The following is an 18,981-nucleotide window of genomic DNA, read 5'->3' as shown; positions in this document are numbered from 1 at the left end:
CAGGATCAGGCCCAAAGAGTATGCTCAGCTGTACAAGACTGTTGATCCACTCCTGCAAGATGTGAAATGCCCTGCCTACCGCTGAAGTCCATGGAAACTGATAGTGCTCAGTAACTCAAATGTGGGCCCACTATTTGCATTGCTGCTGTTAAAGTTTTGTGTGAGCATCTTCTTCCCAAACCTCTATTTATATTTTTGTCATGAACATTTCTTCTGCAATGCAACTTGAAATACAAGGTTTCAGCTCGGGAACAAATATATTATTTACCACATTTGAAAAGATATCCATTTAACAGTTTTATACTTCATGTTGCAGTAGTAATAAGAGAGAATATCTTGGTCATTTCAGAAGTGTATTTCCATCCTACTGAAATCTTTTTAAAAAATGTAAATAGAATATGTATTGCCACAATCCAGTATTTCTGTTTACTTCAATGATTATCTTGTACAAATTAAAATGTACAGGCTATACATTTTCTTTTAAGCAAGGTAGTTGTTTATCTTAATATACCTACCTGGCCTGATCCAGCTCCCATTAAAGTCATTGGCAGTCTTTCCACTGACTTGAAGGGGTGTTGGATAGGACTATGTATTGATCCTACGAAGTGGTAGGTGCTTCTGAGAAGTACTGATCACTCTCAGCTCTTATTGACATTAATGGGAGTTGAGGGTGCTCTGCACCTTGCAAGGTCATGTCCAATAAATGGCTACAACTCAGTAATATTTTCTCATCCTTGATTGTATCTTTTTTCAAAATTCAAGATATGGACCGGACCACATAGCTCCTCAAATACAAAAGCCTTTGTTGATAATTTTTATCATTCATATTAAGGACCCAGTCTTTCAAACACTTACACATAAGAGTAACTTGACTCACATGATTAGGCCCACTGAACTCAAGAGCTTCTTAAGTGGTCTTGGGCTGGTCCCTGTTCAGGTGAAAATTTCACCTTAGGGTGAATTTTCCCCAGTATGAACACAGATCAGATTTGTGGGGAAGGAATAATACAAAAGCAACCCCTGACAGTATATGTGAATAATATATGTGTACATTTATAGAATGTATAAATGTATGCATATATGTACACACCATTATTAAACAGTACCCATCAAAATACTGTCTAAAGATAAATGAGCACATTTTGTTGACCTTTTTACTGCAGAAATTTTCTTTTCTTTTTTTTAAGTTCTAATAAAAGCTCTTTCCCCTTGTGCTATGTCCCCGTTGTTTGCACTGAGTCAGCCTGGCGTGAGAGATAGGGGGGAATCCATTACAGACCAAAAGATAGTCGTTTCTCACATAATCTTTTCTTCAAATTGATGTTCTCAGCTGGGGACGTTTTGGACATAAAGAATTAAGTCCTGTTCTTCCTCTACTCACTGTGGAACAAAAATGAACTGCTTCTGTATCAGTATTTGCTCATAATTGTTTCTCTTCTACTTAACCCCCAAGGTTAAATTCGCTAACTGAAAAGGCGTATTGACAGTTAATCTCGATGTGTGTCAAAAAGCTGAGCTCATTGCACTGGATAATTCCCCCTGGGGATTGTGCTGTAGAATACAGCACCATTTGTTGAGCTGTTTGATAGAAAGAAAGAAAGCTTGGTATGGAGGAAATGGTTTACAACACTGCTTTTTGAGGGAAGGGGCATTATCACATGAGGTTGACTGTAACGCAGGTAGAGTATGCAGTGGTTTATTAATCATAGTTCACTGGTGCTTTTGTGTGTATATTCTGGTGAATTAACACTGTATTGTGGGCTTCAGCAGATTTGAGAAACCATTATGACTCTGTTTATTGTCCATTATCACAATCCTCCCAAAAAAATTTATAGAAACAAAGAAACCCAAAGTCCTCCCCAGTTTTTCATCCTATAAATGTCATTGTCTTGCCATTATTGTACTCAAAAGAGTGAAAGAATATCTGTGGGACACAAGTCACCTATTTTGTAGTTTGCAATGTCTTTAAAATCCACCCCAGAGTCTGATTCTTGTACATGGGAGACCAATACTCTGCTGCCATGTTGTCTGCTCTTAACTGTTTGATCCTGTCAATTAGGGCTACAAGGCATTTTGCTGAGTCCCGTTAAGATGGGTATTTAAAATAGTAAGCTTATATAATGACTCAGAACATCTTTTTTTTTTTAAGATATCAGGATCATCACTTGGAATCATTATCAATAATGATCCAACCCTGATGATCTTACTGAGTTTAGTGCACTCAACATTCAGGCAAACTCCCATCAAAGCCAATGTGAGTTTGCCTCACTGAAGACCATATAAAAAAATGCGGATTTCAAGATTTAGCCCACTGGCTATAATTGAGACCCTGAAATTCAGTGACACGTGAGAGACAAATTATGTAGCCAATGATAAGAGGTTTCAGGAGCATTTCAGCCTGAACCTTTCAAAAGAATCCCCTATTACCTAGTACCTACAGAATATTTAAGGTCTTTAACATCACATAGTTCGAGACCTGTGAAATCACATTGTAGCCCATAGAATCTATGTCACTCAGTACACAAGTACATGCTGTTTAACTGTGTCTTCCATTGTTTAATGTTCTTCTTTGAAAATGTATGCAGGCGCCATGTAACATTTCTTTTTTTTTTTCCCTGTACAAGCAGCCACCTAATGCTGGGGACAAGGATGACCAAACACTGACGGTAGGCAGCAGTTTATATTTTTATGTCTGGGCATTTGTTTCTGGAAGGTGTGGGCGAGAGAAATCTTACTTTGCTTTGGCACACTTCAGCATTTTAATAAGCTATCATCCTTCCCCCACCCCCACCCCCAATGCTGCTATACAATTAAAAATAATTAAGTTCCAAAGTTAAAGTGACAAGTTAATTCTGGTATTCAGTTTCTATAATTTTTCATTTGGCACCAAGAATTAATGTATGTGCCCTGTAGACGCTTTAACTGAAAACAGACTATTTCCTTCATCTGTTTTTTTTTAATCGGTTTGGCAGGGGCTTGTTAGTTTTTACAAATTGTTGGTCCTGATTATTATTTATTATTCAACTAAATGGAATGTTTTATGAACATTGCCATCCACAAAATGGCTGTATTCTCTAAGAATCTTATGGCTGTACAACAGCACAGGAAAGAAACTCTCTTCTAGGTGTTTATAAGCCTGTTAAAACGTATTGAAGATCTTTTATTTTTTCGCTCTATTATTTTGTGTGTCTGTGCGTGCACATGTGTGTACATTATTTATCATCATTCTGAAAGTCCTTTTTTTTCTTCAACCTTGCCAACAGCATCTGGTGGAAAACAATAGGCAGAGGCACACATTGTTACTATAACTGACTTAAGGCCTGTCTAAGATGCTATCATATAGATGGGGATTTTTTTTACCTTTCTACATCATTTTGAGGATATCTAATGGTCTGTAATGGAGTGCAGGCATTTGAAATGAGAAGCTGGTGTACTTCAGGACAGAGCTAAACGGTTTCACAGTGAAACTAAAGATTGCCATGACTGTCAGCTGCTCTTTATCTCCCATAAAATAATCCCCCCTAGGTTTTAACTTGACAAATTTAGCACACAACGTCTACACTGCCTTGTCTATGTTTGACTTTTAGAACATATTAGTTACACATTCTAACAACACGCCCTTAAATCCTAGGCTGGACAAAGTCAGAGGGGTCAGTTGATTTGCCCAACAAGTCAGGGGGAGTTTGTGGCAGAACCAGGAATTGAACCCACATCTCCTGAGTCCCAGTCTACTGATGAATGACCAGTGGATCCTTTGGGGCGAAAGGGGGTGTATACGTGATATTGCTTAGTACAAAATGTGACCAGTGGAAATCAGAAATGTTTTCACTCGGAGATGAATACAACTCATAGTGTAACTGGATCCATTCTCAAGAAAAGGCTAACTTCCTTTTCTTTTTTTCATTCAGACCAAGCCACGGCTCCAGCGAGGCGGGAGCTCTGCATCTCTCCACAACAGTCTAATGAGAAACAGCATTTTTCAGCTGATGATTCACACGCTTGACCCACTTGCCGAAGGTATCCCAATAACTTTTTTTCTTTCTCTGCTGTATAAAACAAAAAAAGATTTTCCCTTTTATTCACAAAAATGTTGTTTGTACCTGAACTACTTTCTTTTTGGTTTTGGTTTGCTTGGTTTTGGTTTTTTTGTTGTTTGCAATCTCTGAGAGAGGGCTTGCACTCTAATGTCAAAGTATACACAGTCCCATGAAGGACTGTGACATATAGGGATTGCTTTCACTGCAATACCAATAATAATTATGACTGTCTGGTGGATGCACTATAAGTACTAACTCTCTCTCTCTCTTTCTCTGTCTAGTTTGGGCTTGAACAGAGTTCATGTTGGGCAGGGATGTAAAAATTAGAAAGATGTTTTTTACTGCTACTTGTGTGGGATGTCAATTTTCCATTCTTAGCTTTGATGTTAGTATATCACAGGTTTCAGAGTAACAGCCGTGTTAGTCTGTATTCGCAAAAAGAAAAGGAGTACTTGTGGCACCTTAGAGACTAACCAATTTATTTGAGCATAAGCTTTCGTGAGCTACAGCTCACTTCATCGGATGCTAAACATGAAACTAACTTGTAATATGGAATGTAGACAACTTTGAAACATTGCAATCTTGGCTTTGGATGGATATTCACTGAGACCAGATAGAATGCGATTATCCACAATCAACTCAGAGCCATTATTGATCTGCAATTCTCTCCTCCCCCCAGCTCTCCCACACATCCACCCCATCTCCATCTCCATCTCCCTCTCACTCACTCATCTCTCTCTCTCTCTCTCTCTCTCTCTCTCACACACACACACACACACTTACTTTTGCTGATATTATCAAAGTGCCGAGTAATGTGTTCACTGTGTGATCCTCTAGATGGAAAACATAACTATATACTGGCTTGGCCTGAATCTGAGTGTCACCTTGTCCACCACTCCCTTCAGGTGGATTTCCAAAAATCCAAACCCAGGTATTTATTTGTGAAGTGTGTGTTCCGATTACATGACTTTTCCCTGCTGCAATAAGGTATGTCTTCTGCAATCATGTGTTTTTCAAAGTTATAATTCCTCCTAAAAGATGTGAATGGCTCAAATGGTCCTAAATCTCTAAGAATATTGAAAGCCCTGATCACTTCCAAACTTGAGTGATTATAAAATATATGAAGTACCCTAATACATTTAAATTGCTTTTCATGATACATACCAAGAAATCAGATTTCACTAGGTATGTCTTTAAATTGCAAACATTTTTCACACAATAAAAAAAATAAAAAAATAAACCCAGCTCTGCATCTCTCTGAAGCAGTAAATCTCCTTTTCCATTTCACTCTCCAGACATGCAAGTTAACACTCATTATGCAAAATGAAAGTGTGATATTTTAGCTCCTCTGTTATCTACACCATTAATTCTGCACTCAGAAAGGTTTGTAGTACAAATCCAAACCCTTTGTTGCTTTAATCTGCCAAAAAAATATGGCTATGATTTTTGTTAGAATTATATCGTTACCACAGGGACACTAAGAACACAAATCATATGACCCTATCCACCTGAAAGCAGCCTCTACTGCTTTTGGTCTTAGAAAAGCCCTGTGGTTCTCTCTGTTGATGTAACTGAGGCTGCACTTCTTCATTTAATAGATGCTGCATTATGTAACTGCCGAAGTCTGCCCCTTTAAGTAGCATACAGTCAGTCCCAGACTGTGCCCAGTCCTATTATCATAACTAGTAAACTGGCTCATGGGAAACATTGGAGCAACCCACTTGGAATCCTTCACCTGAATAACCATACAAGAGGATAGATATGAATCTATTAATATCAAGCAAGCAGATATAACTCCTTTCCCAATCCCAACTCAGGTCCTATCTCCACCCACCAGTGAGGCAGGCCTTCCATCCTCCAGAAACTTGATATATCAACTACCACAGTTTATAAACTCTCTTTTTTTCCCCACAACCCCTCCATTTTCCTCTCCCATCCTTAAAGATAAGTTTGTAGGTCCCTAGCTGCATCTGTGCTACTGCACACTCTGATTTAACTATTCCAATCACATCACATGCTAGAACATACAGCAAAGTGGAGGCACCTGGGACTAGAGACAAATGGGATTCCTGAACTCATTTTTAAAGGTAGGAATTACGAGAGGCTACGTAGATTGCTGCAGAAAAGTGGGTTAGGGAGAGCCAGTCAACAGGGGAGGGCCTTAGTGAGAGACTGAAGACCAAGGGAAAATTGGAAGGTTGTGGCAGGAGGGGGAGTCACATGGACTTCTTAACTGAACCCAAATACAGGCCTCAACAAAGATTCAGAAGTAAGATTGATGATCATCCAGTTTTTATTTATCTAGAACCTGTTTGCCTAGCCCTACTTCATATGTTTGCCAGGCCTAGCTGATTCCTCTATATACCATTGTCCATGATTCTTCCCCATTGCAAGGCTTGCTCCATATAACATGTATCAAAGAAGAACTTAGGATCCTCTCATTAGAATAGTCTCAGAAGGAGAGCTTTCTAAATCTGTGTTCTAATTTGGGAGCAGTAGGTGCTGAGCTCTTTTAAAAATCAGATCATGTAATAGCAAATAACTCAATAATGTTTGGCTGTATATAGTAGTTAATCTATGTCAGTAAAATAAGCATTTATCAATACTATTTAATACAGTGTTGCTTAGTGGTTATTGCAGTAATCTGAAATTATATCCGAGGAAGCTTCCTTCAGTGTTCCACCATCTCTGTCACCTTTCCCATGTTTTCCTCCATGCCTTCATGTCCATCCTGGCATGATTTTTCTTTACAAATTGAAATTGAACAGTCTCTTGGCTTCCAACTGGATTTCTTAGAAAGTCTATTCACCTTTTTGTTTCATTTAATAGAGACACAGTGGGCTAAATTTTCAAAAAGTAGAAACCTACTTGCACAAGCAAAAATGTCTGCGAAGTGCATGCCTACATTTGCAAATGTAATTACTGTGATAGACCACACTAATTTAATGTACAGATGACAAGTTAGGCACCATAATGACTATCTGCATGTGCAAATATCAAACTCCCATTGACATCAATAGGACAAGGATTTTAACCCTGGTTTGCCCATAAATATAGTAATGACTGTTTAGCCTGTGTCTGGGAGAAGCATGTGAAAATAACTATCTGATTTCATATTCCGTTGCTGTGGCTTACCCAAATTTATGTTCAAACTTCTTCAGAGAGACACTTCCGTCTCAGGGCTTCAGATCTTCTGCGTTCCAAGAGGTTTGTAAAGCAGACACATGGAGAGTTCTACAGATCTTTACTAAACTACAACATTGACACACTGGAACTAGAAAATCAAGACATGTTTTTATTTTATTTTTCTCGCTCATATATCAATATCAGTAATAAAAATTCTGCACTTATAATTCAGTAAACAATGTGTAGAAAATGGATGTGCCAGAAAAGAATCCAGCCCATTCTCCCAGATATCTGATGGCTTTGTAAGGCTACCAAGAGTGAAAAGAAGTCAAATCTTATTTTTTGTCACTAAAGTCAGCAGATGTGGGTCTGAATGCACATACAGAGTTGGTCTATTAAGTAAAAAAAGTTAGTTTGACCTATGTGACCTAATATTTGCCTTGGCACCTAATGTACGTAAGTGAAAATAGTTAATAGTATTCACTCTTGAATAATTCACTTGTCAAGCCACCACTATTACCTGTTCAGACACCTAAAACTTTATTTCTTCTGGGAAGAAAACAAGAAATAAATTACATGTTAAAAAAATAACAAAAGCTGTTTTTACTCACAACAAAATATACATGAATTATTAGTCACAACCACATGATTCTATTGATGTTATCCTGTCCTTCCTCACAACATTTCCCTCCAGTTCGTTGTCACCTTTGCTTGTTGTGTCGTGTCTGAATTCTAGATTGTAAGGTCTTTGGGGGCAGGAATTTTGTCCGACTCTTTGTTTTGCGAAGTGCTTAACACACATGTGGGTTTGATACAAATGATAATAATAATAGTTAATAACAGCTACTCAGATCCGTGGGAGCAGTTGAGTGCTCTGCACTTTTGAAAATCAGGCAGGTTTCCACATATGGATTTAAAAGCCTAATTTAGGCTTCTGCTTTTGAAAATCTTGGCCATAGTGTAGATGTTCACTGCTATCAGTTTAACCACTCTGTCTGGCAAGTGTACAGGACTTTCATTAGCTAGAAATGATCTCTGCATAGCAATTGAAATTGCATCACTAAAACAAAATCAATGTGGCATTGATTTTTTTTTCCCCATTTTGATCTTATTATAGCAATAATGACCTTGCAGCAGGACATTTCCTGGGGATTAAGATTAATGATTGGCTGTGCTTCAGGCCATCAACTATTCCCAGCCAGTCATTAATCTCTAGGAAATGTCCTGTGCCAAATTCGTTACTGCTTAAGTGCTGATCTTGCAACCCTTCCTCACTTGATAGTCTTGGTGAAGTCAGATGAATTACTTGTATCAATATTATTCATGACCGCAAGGGCTGCAGGATCAGACTCAGTGTACTGACTCATATATAATTAGGTCCTGATCCAAAGGCCATTGAAGTCTGTGGAAAGATGCCTATTGATTCTAAAGGACTTTGGATCAGGGCCTTACTGCTGGGAAGCTGCAGAAAATCCCTCAATTTATTTTTATTAGGAGCAATTTATAGGTCTATGAATATCCCACCCCTCCTCTTCTCCTGTGTGCTAGCCTATCGCCAGTCTCTATGGTTTCTTTCTTGTTCAAATACTGCTGTTAAATGATCACAGTGATTACACAGGTCAAGCCGTCTACCATATCTATCTATTTTGGGGGTTTTCTATTGCGCCCATCATTGTAGTATCTAAGTGCTTCACAGATGGAGTGTCTTAATTTTCTGGACACCATACTACTATGGCTTAGTCGTTATTCTAAGAAACTTGTTTTGGTTTTGTTTCTGTTGTTTTTTATGTTTGGAAATAAAAACCTGCCAAATCTCTTTTCAGGATCTGTCTGCAAAGACCTTTCATGGGTTTTTTTGTAATATACAAAAGGGCATTTCATTGTGCCTCTATCTTACCTTTCACACTTTGTATTTAGAAATACAGATCTCATGCTAAAGTAACCTTAGGTATTTTAAATTCTGACCCTTCACCAATTTAATACAGGGAAGCAGGGGTCTTCTTTGAACATCAAATTAAAATAAAAATAGGAAGGTTGATCTTTCCTCCAGAGAAGAGGTAAAAACCACTAGGCTGTATGAAAAAATCCAATAGGATTTAAAAGAGAAAGTTATGTTTCTATAGAATTTTTAAACCAACCCATATAATTCTATAACAAAGTTATAATTCTCTATTAAATTCTATACATTGATTTTAAAATTCTGTGGAAGGGATATCATTCTCTATTATATCCCATAGCATGCTTCGAATGATTTCAGTAACCTTATTGGTTTCATCCCTACTACATTCTATAGGCTATTTCTATAAATCTGGATCCTTCAGATCTTTCAGTAAGCGTGAGCCTGTTTGCCTTATTTATTTTAACATCAGAAAGTCTGTGCAGGCATTACATTTAGTAACACCCAAAAGTATAATCTCTACAATTCAAACTGTTTCTTTGAAAATTGCCTCCACAAGCCAAAGAAAAGATCAGACCAAATGATTTATTTTTGTGTTCCTAATCCTTTCCCTTTTACCTCTCCTTCCTGAATTGATTCCACGGTGGGTACCTTGTGAGCTGGCCCTGTGAGGTATCCAGCAACTTACAAAATCAAATCCATGGTCATCATTTTAACCATCTAAAAACCTGATTGATGCACACTCAGCATTTGCAGAGACCTACCAAAACTCTGCAGCCTGCCCGGGCTTCGTACCCACAGAGCAATATTGCATGCAATCATGAGGTGGGAGGGGGCCCTCCTCACCAACAGCCAGCATGCTGTCAGCAGCTGCTTCTCTCCATCCCTGGAGGTGGAATCCAAGACTCTGTTCTCCCCGTGCTATATACTGCAAGGGGGTTGCCAGGAAGTGACACTGCAGTGAAAAAATGCCTCCCCCTGCATCCCTGAGCTCCAGCTAACTGACAGTGGAGGGTCCAAATTGGACAGACAGTGGGGGGACCAAGTGGTGCCCTCTCCCTGAGTACCAGCTGACAGTTCTGAATGGCAGGAAACAGCCCATCAACCAACAAGCAACTGGGTTCAGAGGCCAGAACCACAGACTCCTCCAATACCATCCCCACCACTTCCACCAGATAACATTTTGGGGACCACACATTCCTTGAGGCTCTCATCTCCCTGTATAGGCTGCTCCTGTTTATTGCAACTCCAGTGTTACAGTAGCTTCTATAGGAATTCTGTAGGGGAGACTTGGGGGCTGAAACCTGTGGAAGGCTTGTCAGGGTGGTGGGAAGCTTATCTCTGCTTTAGCGGTGCTCACCCGTTGGATGGATGAGTGGCTGCTTCATGGCTAAGAAGCTGCTCCATACTGTGCCCACCTGACCATTCCCAGGATAATTTAGGGTGGCTACAGTTACTCTGAGGGTGTAAGGGGCCTGTGTGCCCATCAGGATTCAGCCTTCTTTGTCAGGCTAATGAAGAATATAAATCCCTACCCCGCATCCTATTTCCTTATTGAAAAAGGCTACCTTTTTAAACTGTTGTTCTGTCAAGGACTCTCACAACAAAAACAAAGAAGCATTTAGTGTAATTTTGGTGGCAGGCAACTGCAAATGATACAGAATTGTTCATCATCAAATGCAACCTAAATTATCCAGACATGTTCTAAAGGCTATAAATGATTTATTATTTCTAATCAGCTCCACAAGGAAAAAGGAACCCCCAATAAAATGTGCAGCAGTTGGTCTCAAGCAAACAACATGAGAATCAATTACCTTTACTGAATTTTTCTCTTATGAATGTCAAACCTCAGATCCTATAAGGTTCTAGCCTTATCTAGAATGACACTTTTCTGGATTAGGAAAACCCAGGAAGATGTCGAAAGCAGTGTTGATGATGCAAACAGTAATTCTAAATGAGTATGGAAGCAATGCCCTTGCCTGCCACTAATGGGCATTATGTTATTGAGGGTACCATCTTTTTGGTGAGATCTCTCATTTGTTGATAAAGATCACTGTCACATTTTAAAAGTTATAGGGATGCTTGTCTCAATGGGAGCAGGGGAAGGAAATAGCTGCAAGGCTCACTCTCCGAATATTTCTCCCTACTTCTTGTGTTGAGGTGCCAGGTCTACCCTCCCAACCCCTACATGGAACAGGCTGTAGAACCTGTCCACCATCTTACAGATACAGTGAGAGGCAGGACCATCTGTGCAAAGGCCCCATCTCACATAGGCTCTGTGTCTTGACAGCTCTGCCTCCTACTCCCTGGCAATGTAGCTGTGGTTTCTCCTACTGGTGGCTGTCCAAAGTGCTCCACTCAAAGAGGGATTTCAGTCATGGTGTGGTGGCTTCAGAAAGTTAATATAACTTGAGGATATATTAATTTTCCTGCAGAATCTTTGCAGGGCTGTTAGGAAGACAAATTCCATCCTCCCCAGTCCGCTCGTTTCCAGCTTGTTGAGACTCACGAATCCCCAGACTAACAAAGGGTTCTGCTTGGGGTCTGGACAATTGGAAGAATGCTCCTATACATATGGCTGACTCCCCTGTTGCCATGTGAGAAAGGTGTGACCCATACACAGAGGGGAATCTCTGCCTGAAAAATCATAGGGCACAGTTGCACCCAGTGTCTTGCACAAATTCCCAGATTTATATCTTGCATCTCTTCAGTTGGATGAGTTATTGTTTCCTTCTATACTCCACCTCCAAAATATCCTATTATATAATGTACTGGTGCTGAAAGGCTGAGATTTATTATATTTGCTTTTTTTTTTCATCACAAAAGTGCCTGCTTTTATTAGTAAAAGAATTAATGGCTACATATACGTAAAACTGAGTTGAGGAGAACTATTCATAGGGTGAACCTTGCAGATATTTCTTTCCCCTGTTCCCATTGAGACAAGCATCCCTATAACTTTTAAAATGTGCCAGGGATCTTTATTGACAAAGGAGAGATCTCACTGAGTTGAGGATTCTGTCATTCCTCTGCAAAGATCTGAAGAGATCCCTAGCATCTAAAGCAAAGAAGCCAGTGGTCTCCAGTTGCAGTGGGGGAGGTTTAGGTTGGGTATTAGGAAACACTATTTCACTAGGATGGTGGTGAAACTCTGGAATGGGTTACCTAGGGAGGTGGTGGAATCTTCATCCTTAGAGGTTTTTGAGGCTTGGCTTGCCAAACCCCTGGCTGGGATGATTTAGTTGGTGTTGGTCCTGCTTTGAGCAGGAGATTGGACTAGAGGGCCTCCTGAGGTCTCTTCCAACCCTGATCTTCTAAATATTCAAAGCAGCAAAATGCCCTACTTTCAGTGTTTTTGTAGACTGAAAATAGAAACCTCATGACTTTTCAGGAAAGCAAAGGAGAATGAGATTCTAGACATTTTTCTTCAATGGGGAATTATTGGAAATTTTTGCCTCTAGAAATAATATGTTACTGGTTTAGGATCCCAGACACTTTTTAGTTCACCTTAAACTTAAAAAAAAAATACAAAAAAATAAAACTAAGACTATGTGAAAAATGTTTGTGGTTAGCTTAGCCAAAAGGTGAGCAACAACGTAGCAAAACCAGAGATCTTGGATTGTGTGCAACTAAATGCAAATGTGTTTGGCTAGTTACAGATGGTATTTTAGATAGGTATTAACAGGGCTATCATAAAGCAGAGAAAGAAACAAGCTAAATAGCTCTTCTCAGGGAATCTCAGAGCATTACTTTGGATTTCAAAGCCAAAGATAATAGAAAATTGAATTTCTAGCTTTCCGTGTGGTACATATCAGAAATAAATCTCATTTTGACAGCTGGAGAGTTTGAACTTTCTGCAAAGATATGTGCATTTGGTGCAAGGCAAATGATATTTTAGAATAGTGTAGAGATTTTTGTTTTGAAGTAATATTTTGAGTTGATTTATCAATTTGCATCTGAGGGCTTTAGTTTTGTTCCGTTTTTGTTTTGTTTTTTAAAAGTACTTTTTGACATTCTATTTTATTTCATAAATATCATTGGTTCCTTGGTTTATTTAGCATAAAAGCAGGAGCCACATGGGTGATGTCTCTTCAGAATGTTGGGGTCTGATCCTGTTTCTACTGAATACAATGATGATGCTCCCTTTAACTTCAATGTGAGCAGGATCACATCTGCAAGCTCTGCATCCAGGAATAATGGGTCTGTACTTCGTGACATGACACAAGAAGTAGAAGGTGTGATAAAAGAAAAAGAGGATGAGCATATTGTCCTCAGTACCCTTAAATACTTTTGCTTAAATGTGTTAATGAGATGACATTGGCATCATCGATGCAAAAAAAGATGTACTTTTACAATTACTATTTATTATTTGCATTGCAATAGTACCTTGGAGTTTCACTCATGGACCAGTGCCCCACATTGTGATAGATGCTATACAAACACAGTAGAAAAGTCTAAGTTTTGCAAGGAACATCATGGAAGCTTGAAAGTCTAACAAGAATTTAGGCTTCTGTACCAATACATTTCTTCTCTGGCTTTGAGTACTTCAGCAAATATCAGGAAAAAAATAAGATCTTCTTGTTAAAAAAAATTGTTCCCTTTTCTTCCGCATGCTGTGGTCATAATACATTCCCAGTCATAAAGCAATATCAGAGTCATTGTGATTATGCCATCTGAGACAGATGAAACAGACAATGAATAAACTAAGAAAGACTTAAGAGGTTTATGGAATATGTAAAAGATGGGGAGTGGGATCAAATTTGGTGTGAGATTGAACAAACAAGAAATTATTTCAAAATAACTCTTTCCCCTTTAAATTCAAGACTGCCTGATATCCTTTTATTAGTAGATTATATAGACTTTCAATGTACAAAAGTATTATCTTTTAATAAATCCCTGCTAGAGATTTAGAACTCTCATTTTGCACCTGTGCTCTGTTAATCTTCTTTGCTAGATCTTTAGCATTTTTTCAACTGTGGTGGTTCTTTGTTCTAAATCTAACATCTCTGATGAGACCAAATCCAACTTTGATTCAAATTTAGATTGAATAGCTGCTAGAATAGTGTCTAGTAAAACTTTTGAAGTGGCCTCTATTACCATTTGTTTAGGGGTAGATCTCTGATCAGCTAATTGAATTTCCTCAAAAGCAATAATGGCTAGCAGAGACTGCAAAGGGGATTGGGAAGAGAGAGAGAACCTAATCCCTTTTGTTGTCATGATATGAATTTTTTCTATTGCTCCTCCCTCTCTGACCTTTTGTCTTCTTTTAGGAGACATGAATGAAAAGCAAAGAAGACTCTCCATAAAGCATTTAAAAATTTTTAAAAAACAAATGAGAACTTATAATACTAAGGATATAAATGAGAAAAAATGCTCAGAATAGGAAAACTGTATGGTGGATTGTGCTGGGAAATCCACCTTAGAATATAACCAAGAAGAAGTTGATTATTATGAATGTGCAAATCTTGATTACCAATCCATAAACAATGTGCAAAGATAAAAAATAGTTCTCTACTTCCTTAAAGTCACTTCCAAATATACAGTTAATCAAAATGCAGTTACACACTTCTTTAAAAAAAAAAACTGTAGGATATTGACACACACAAAAATTTCCATTCAGGAGTCTGACTTTTTGCAAAACTCTTTACATTTCATGTGCCAAGCTCACCACCTTCTCACTACAAGACAATGTAATCAAAACACAGTTATCAAAATAAATTGTTTCAAGTTGTTCAGAAAATACATTCCAGGCTTTTTTACACATCTCTCAATAGATCTTAGCCTCTATTCTCAGTCTTCTCAGTCATAGAGCTAGATTCATCTTATTTATACTGACATAAACCTGATTCTCCACTCCATTGAGCCTTGTCTAGATTAGAAGAAAAGATGTTTTTGAGTTAACTCAATAGAGAGACTTTACCTCAATTGAAAATCGCAGTTAACACCAATGTAGACACAGTTTAACAGCTTTACCTTGATTTTTAGCCAGTCAAGTTAACAGCTAGGCAAGGCCCAAGCCAGTGGGACTACTTAGGTTCTTAAAGTTACTTGATGAATCAGCACCTTAGAGCACAGAGCCTAAGGACTGGTATACACACAGATTTTACACGAGTATAGCTATTTTGGTTAGAGGTGACATTTCCCCCTTCTTCACCCACTCAAAAATATAGTTATACTTGTACAATCCCTGGTCTGGATGCAATTACACCAATATAAAGGTGCCTTCCACTGGTATAGCTTTTTCTTCTCTCATTCCAAGTTAGTTGAAATGGTACTTTTGTACGTAGACAAGGCCTAAGAGCTGTAAATGAACATGCAGTAGACCTCTCTCATCTGTGGGGTCAGAGGAATGGAATTCCCTTCCACAGATCAGGGAGCACCAGCAGAGCTCTGTCAATATTACACTGTCAATAGCCCACTGCTGTGCCTTCAATCCCTGTCTCTCAAGCCTCCTTCCATATACATGAGGTAATTTAGCTGTTAGATCTGTGTTTGTCACTGACCCTTCAGCCCTCCCATGTTGCACAGCTCTGCAGCATACAGGTGATGCTGAACCTCTTATGTTAGTTCTCTGTGGCATCCCTTTTGCACAGCTGAATAACACCAAGACAGTACAGAGAATATCTTTGACTTTGAGTGGACCAGAATGATAAGATAAATAAAGATTCTTGTTTTTAGGTATATTGGGTCTTCTCTTTTTCCATGGGTAGCTTTAAGCCACGTACAGTCAAGAGGGCACAGGAGAATACACATAAGTTACCAATGGCAGCTACTTGCTGATTCTCACACAGTGGAGTTGTGGGTATATCCTGTTGTATGAAAAATCTCTTCAGTCTCTAATACAAGACTGAGTTTCATTTTCTAAGGGGTATTTATTAATTATTTGTGAAATGTTTGCCTTTGGGCCATACTTCTCAATATCAGCAGGGAGGCCCAGAATCTGGAGATAAACATTTCTGAAAAATGTTCATGTTCTCCAGAAAGTAGAATCACAGATGTTTTAGGGGCTAGAGTTCATTAACTGAATGCTTATTTCAACTTCACTAACTGAGTCATGTACCATTTTCCCATCATGTACCAATTTTCTTTCTATATTTTCCTTTTACCACCCCCTTTCTTCCCTCCATTTCACAATGATGTGGTGCAAATGGCTCAGTATTTTGGTTCAAAGGTGGATTCTGCTGGAAGCAAAATTAAGAAGACATCTATGTTAATGATTCTGTGATTCTGAGCAGATCAGTAGTGACTACAGGACTCTGAGAATAAGGGTGAAGCAGTCAGCAGTGCAGGGTTGTTTTTGTCCTTTCTGCCAGTTGAGGGTAAGGAACTAAGCAGAGACAGATGCAACATGGAGATGAATGCATGGCTGCCTAGATGGTGTTGAGAGAAGGGCATTGGCTTCTTTGAGCCTGGGATGCCATTCCATCAAGGAGGACTGCTGGGAAATGATGGAGGTCCACCTGATGAAGAAGGGGAACGACACCTTCGGACACTAACTCTCCAAGTGAGGAGGGCTTTAAACTAAGTTCAAAGGGGGCAGGTTACAAAAGTCCACAGGTAAGTATAAAAAATGGTGACCTTGACAGAGGGCTGGAAGTTTTGGGGAAAGTGGAAAATTACAATAGGGTCATAGGATTCTATACACAAAAGGGGACTAAACAGAAAGAACTGAAAGTCTTCGTACACAAGGAAAATTATGACCAGAGACTTGGTGGGATAAATCTCATGACTGGAATATGGTTGTAGAGGGGAAAAGCTTGTCCAGGAAGGACAGCCAGGGAAAATAGGAAGGAGTATAAGCTGCATTGTATATCAAGAACGTATACACTTGTTCCAATGTCTAAAAGGAGGTGAGAGGCAGACCAGTCCAAAGTGTCTGGGTGAAGATAAAAGGGGGGTGGGGGAAATATGGACAAAATGGTGGTAGAGGGTCTAATATAGACCATGAAATCAGGAGGATGAGGTGGATGAAGCATTTCTAGAACAAATAACAGAAATTTCCAAAACCCAAGACCTGATAAGTAATGGGGCACTTTAACTATCCAGATATCTGTTGGAAAAAGTAATATGTCAAAACACACATTGTCCAAAAAGTTCTTTGAATGTATTGAGGACAATGTCTTGTTTCAGAGTGTGCAAAAAGTAACCAAGGTCAGCCATTTTAGACTTGGATTCTAACTAGCAGGGAGGAATTGGTGGCAAATCTGAAAGAGGAAGGCAATTTGGGTGAAAGTGATCGTGAAGCGATAGATGATGTGATTCTAAGGAAAAGGAGGAGTCAGAGCAGCAGAATAAAGACAATAGACTTTTAAAAAGCAGACTTTAACAAACTCTGAGAATGGTTAGGTAAGATTTCATGGAAGAAAATCTGAGGGAAGAAGGAGTTAGGAGAACTTGGCTGTTTCTCAAAGAGACAGTATTTAAGGCACAAGAGCAAACTATCCTGATGGAAAGGAAGGATTGGCAGATTAGTAAGAGGTCAGTATACCTGCATCAGGTGTTCTTTAATTATCTGAAAATCAAAAAGGAATCCTACAAAAAATGGAAATGTGGAAAAATTTCTAAAGAGGAGTACAAAAGAATAGCACAAGCATGTCGGGAGAAAATCTAAAAGACTAAGGGCTAGTCTACACTAGAAGTGCTATAACGGCGCAGCTACACCACTGTAACATGTCTTGCTTGTAACACTCCAGCTAATACATCCCAGAATGATGTTTGGTTTTTTTGCACCAGTATTACACTGTTGACTCATATGTAGCTTGTGGTCCACTATGATCCCTTTCTGCAGTACTGCTTCCTTGGCAGTCATTTCCCATTTTGTATGTGTGCAACTGATGGTTCCTTCTTAAGTGGAGTACTTTGCATTTGTCCTTATTGAATTCATCCTATTTACTTCAGACCATTTCTCCAGTTTGTCCAGATCAATTTTAATCCTATCCTCCAAAGCACTTGCAACCTCTCCTAGCTTGGTATTGTCCGCAAACTTTATAAGTGTATTCTCTATGCCATTATCTAAATCACTGATGAAGATATTGAATGGAACCGGACCCAGAACTGATCCCTGTGGGACACTACTTGACATGCCCTTCCAGCTTGACTGTGAACCACTGATAACTACTCTCCAGAAATGGCTTTCCAACCAGTTATGCACCCAACCTATAATAGTTCCATCTAGGTTGCATTTCTCTAGTTTGTTTATGAAAAGGTCACGTGAGACGGTATCAAAAGCTTTACTAAATTCAAGATATACCCCGTCTACTGCTTCCCCATCTATCCACAAGCCTTGCTACCCTATCAAAGAAAGCTATCAGGTTGATTTGACATGATTTGTTCTTGACAAATCCGTGCTGATTGTTACTTATCACCTTATTATCTTCTAGATGTTTGCAAATTGATTGTTTTATTATTTGCTCCATTATCTTTCCGGGTACAAAAGTTAAGCTGACTGGTCTGTAATTCCCTGTATTGTCCTTATTTCCCTTTTTATAGATTTGTACTGTATTTGCCCTTTTCCAGTCTTCTGGAATCTCTCCTGTTTTCCATGACTTTTCAAAGATATTTGCTAATGGCTCAGATATCACCTCAGTCAGCTCCTTGAGTATTCTAGGATGCATTTCATCAGGCTCTGGTGACTTGAAGACATCTAACTTGTCTAAGTCATTTTTAACTTGTTCTTTCCCTATTTTAGCCTCTGATCCTATCTCATTTTCACTGGCATTTGCTATGTTAGATGTCCAATCACCACCAACCTTCTTGGTGAAAACCAAAACAAAAGTCGTTATGCACCTCTGCCATTTGCACATTTTCTGTTATTGTTTTTCCCCCCTCATTGAGTAGCAAGATTACCCTGACCTTAGTCTTCCTCTTGCTTCTAATGTATTTATAGAATATTTTCTTGTTACCCTTTATGTCTCTAGATGGTTT

At 38.9% G+C, this 18,981-nt stretch overlaps 1 protein-coding gene across 2 annotated transcripts in view; it reads left to right on the top strand.

Moving 5' to 3' along the window:
* Positions 1-18,981, top strand: part of SLC24A2 (solute carrier family 24 member 2) — a 169,543-nt gene that overhangs the window by 87,532 nt on the left and 63,030 nt on the right. For both annotated transcript variants that reach the window (XM_073345486.1, XM_073345485.1), the window contains exons 3-4: positions 2,628-2,666; positions 3,909-4,017. In XM_073345486.1, coding sequence (XP_073201587.1) covers positions 2,628-2,666; positions 3,909-4,017 — 148 coding nt within the window. The remainder of the gene's footprint in view (positions 1-2,627; positions 2,667-3,908; positions 4,018-18,981) is intronic.

The sequence above is a fragment of the Lepidochelys kempii genome, chromosome 5 (genome assembly GCF_965140265.1).
Source record: "Lepidochelys kempii isolate rLepKem1 chromosome 5, rLepKem1.hap2, whole genome shotgun sequence".
Classification (NCBI taxonomy): Eukaryota; Metazoa; Chordata; order Testudines; family Cheloniidae; genus Lepidochelys; species Lepidochelys kempii.
The sequence above is the reverse complement of the archived record's forward strand: the minus strand, read 5'-3'. Positions and strand labels throughout refer to the sequence as shown.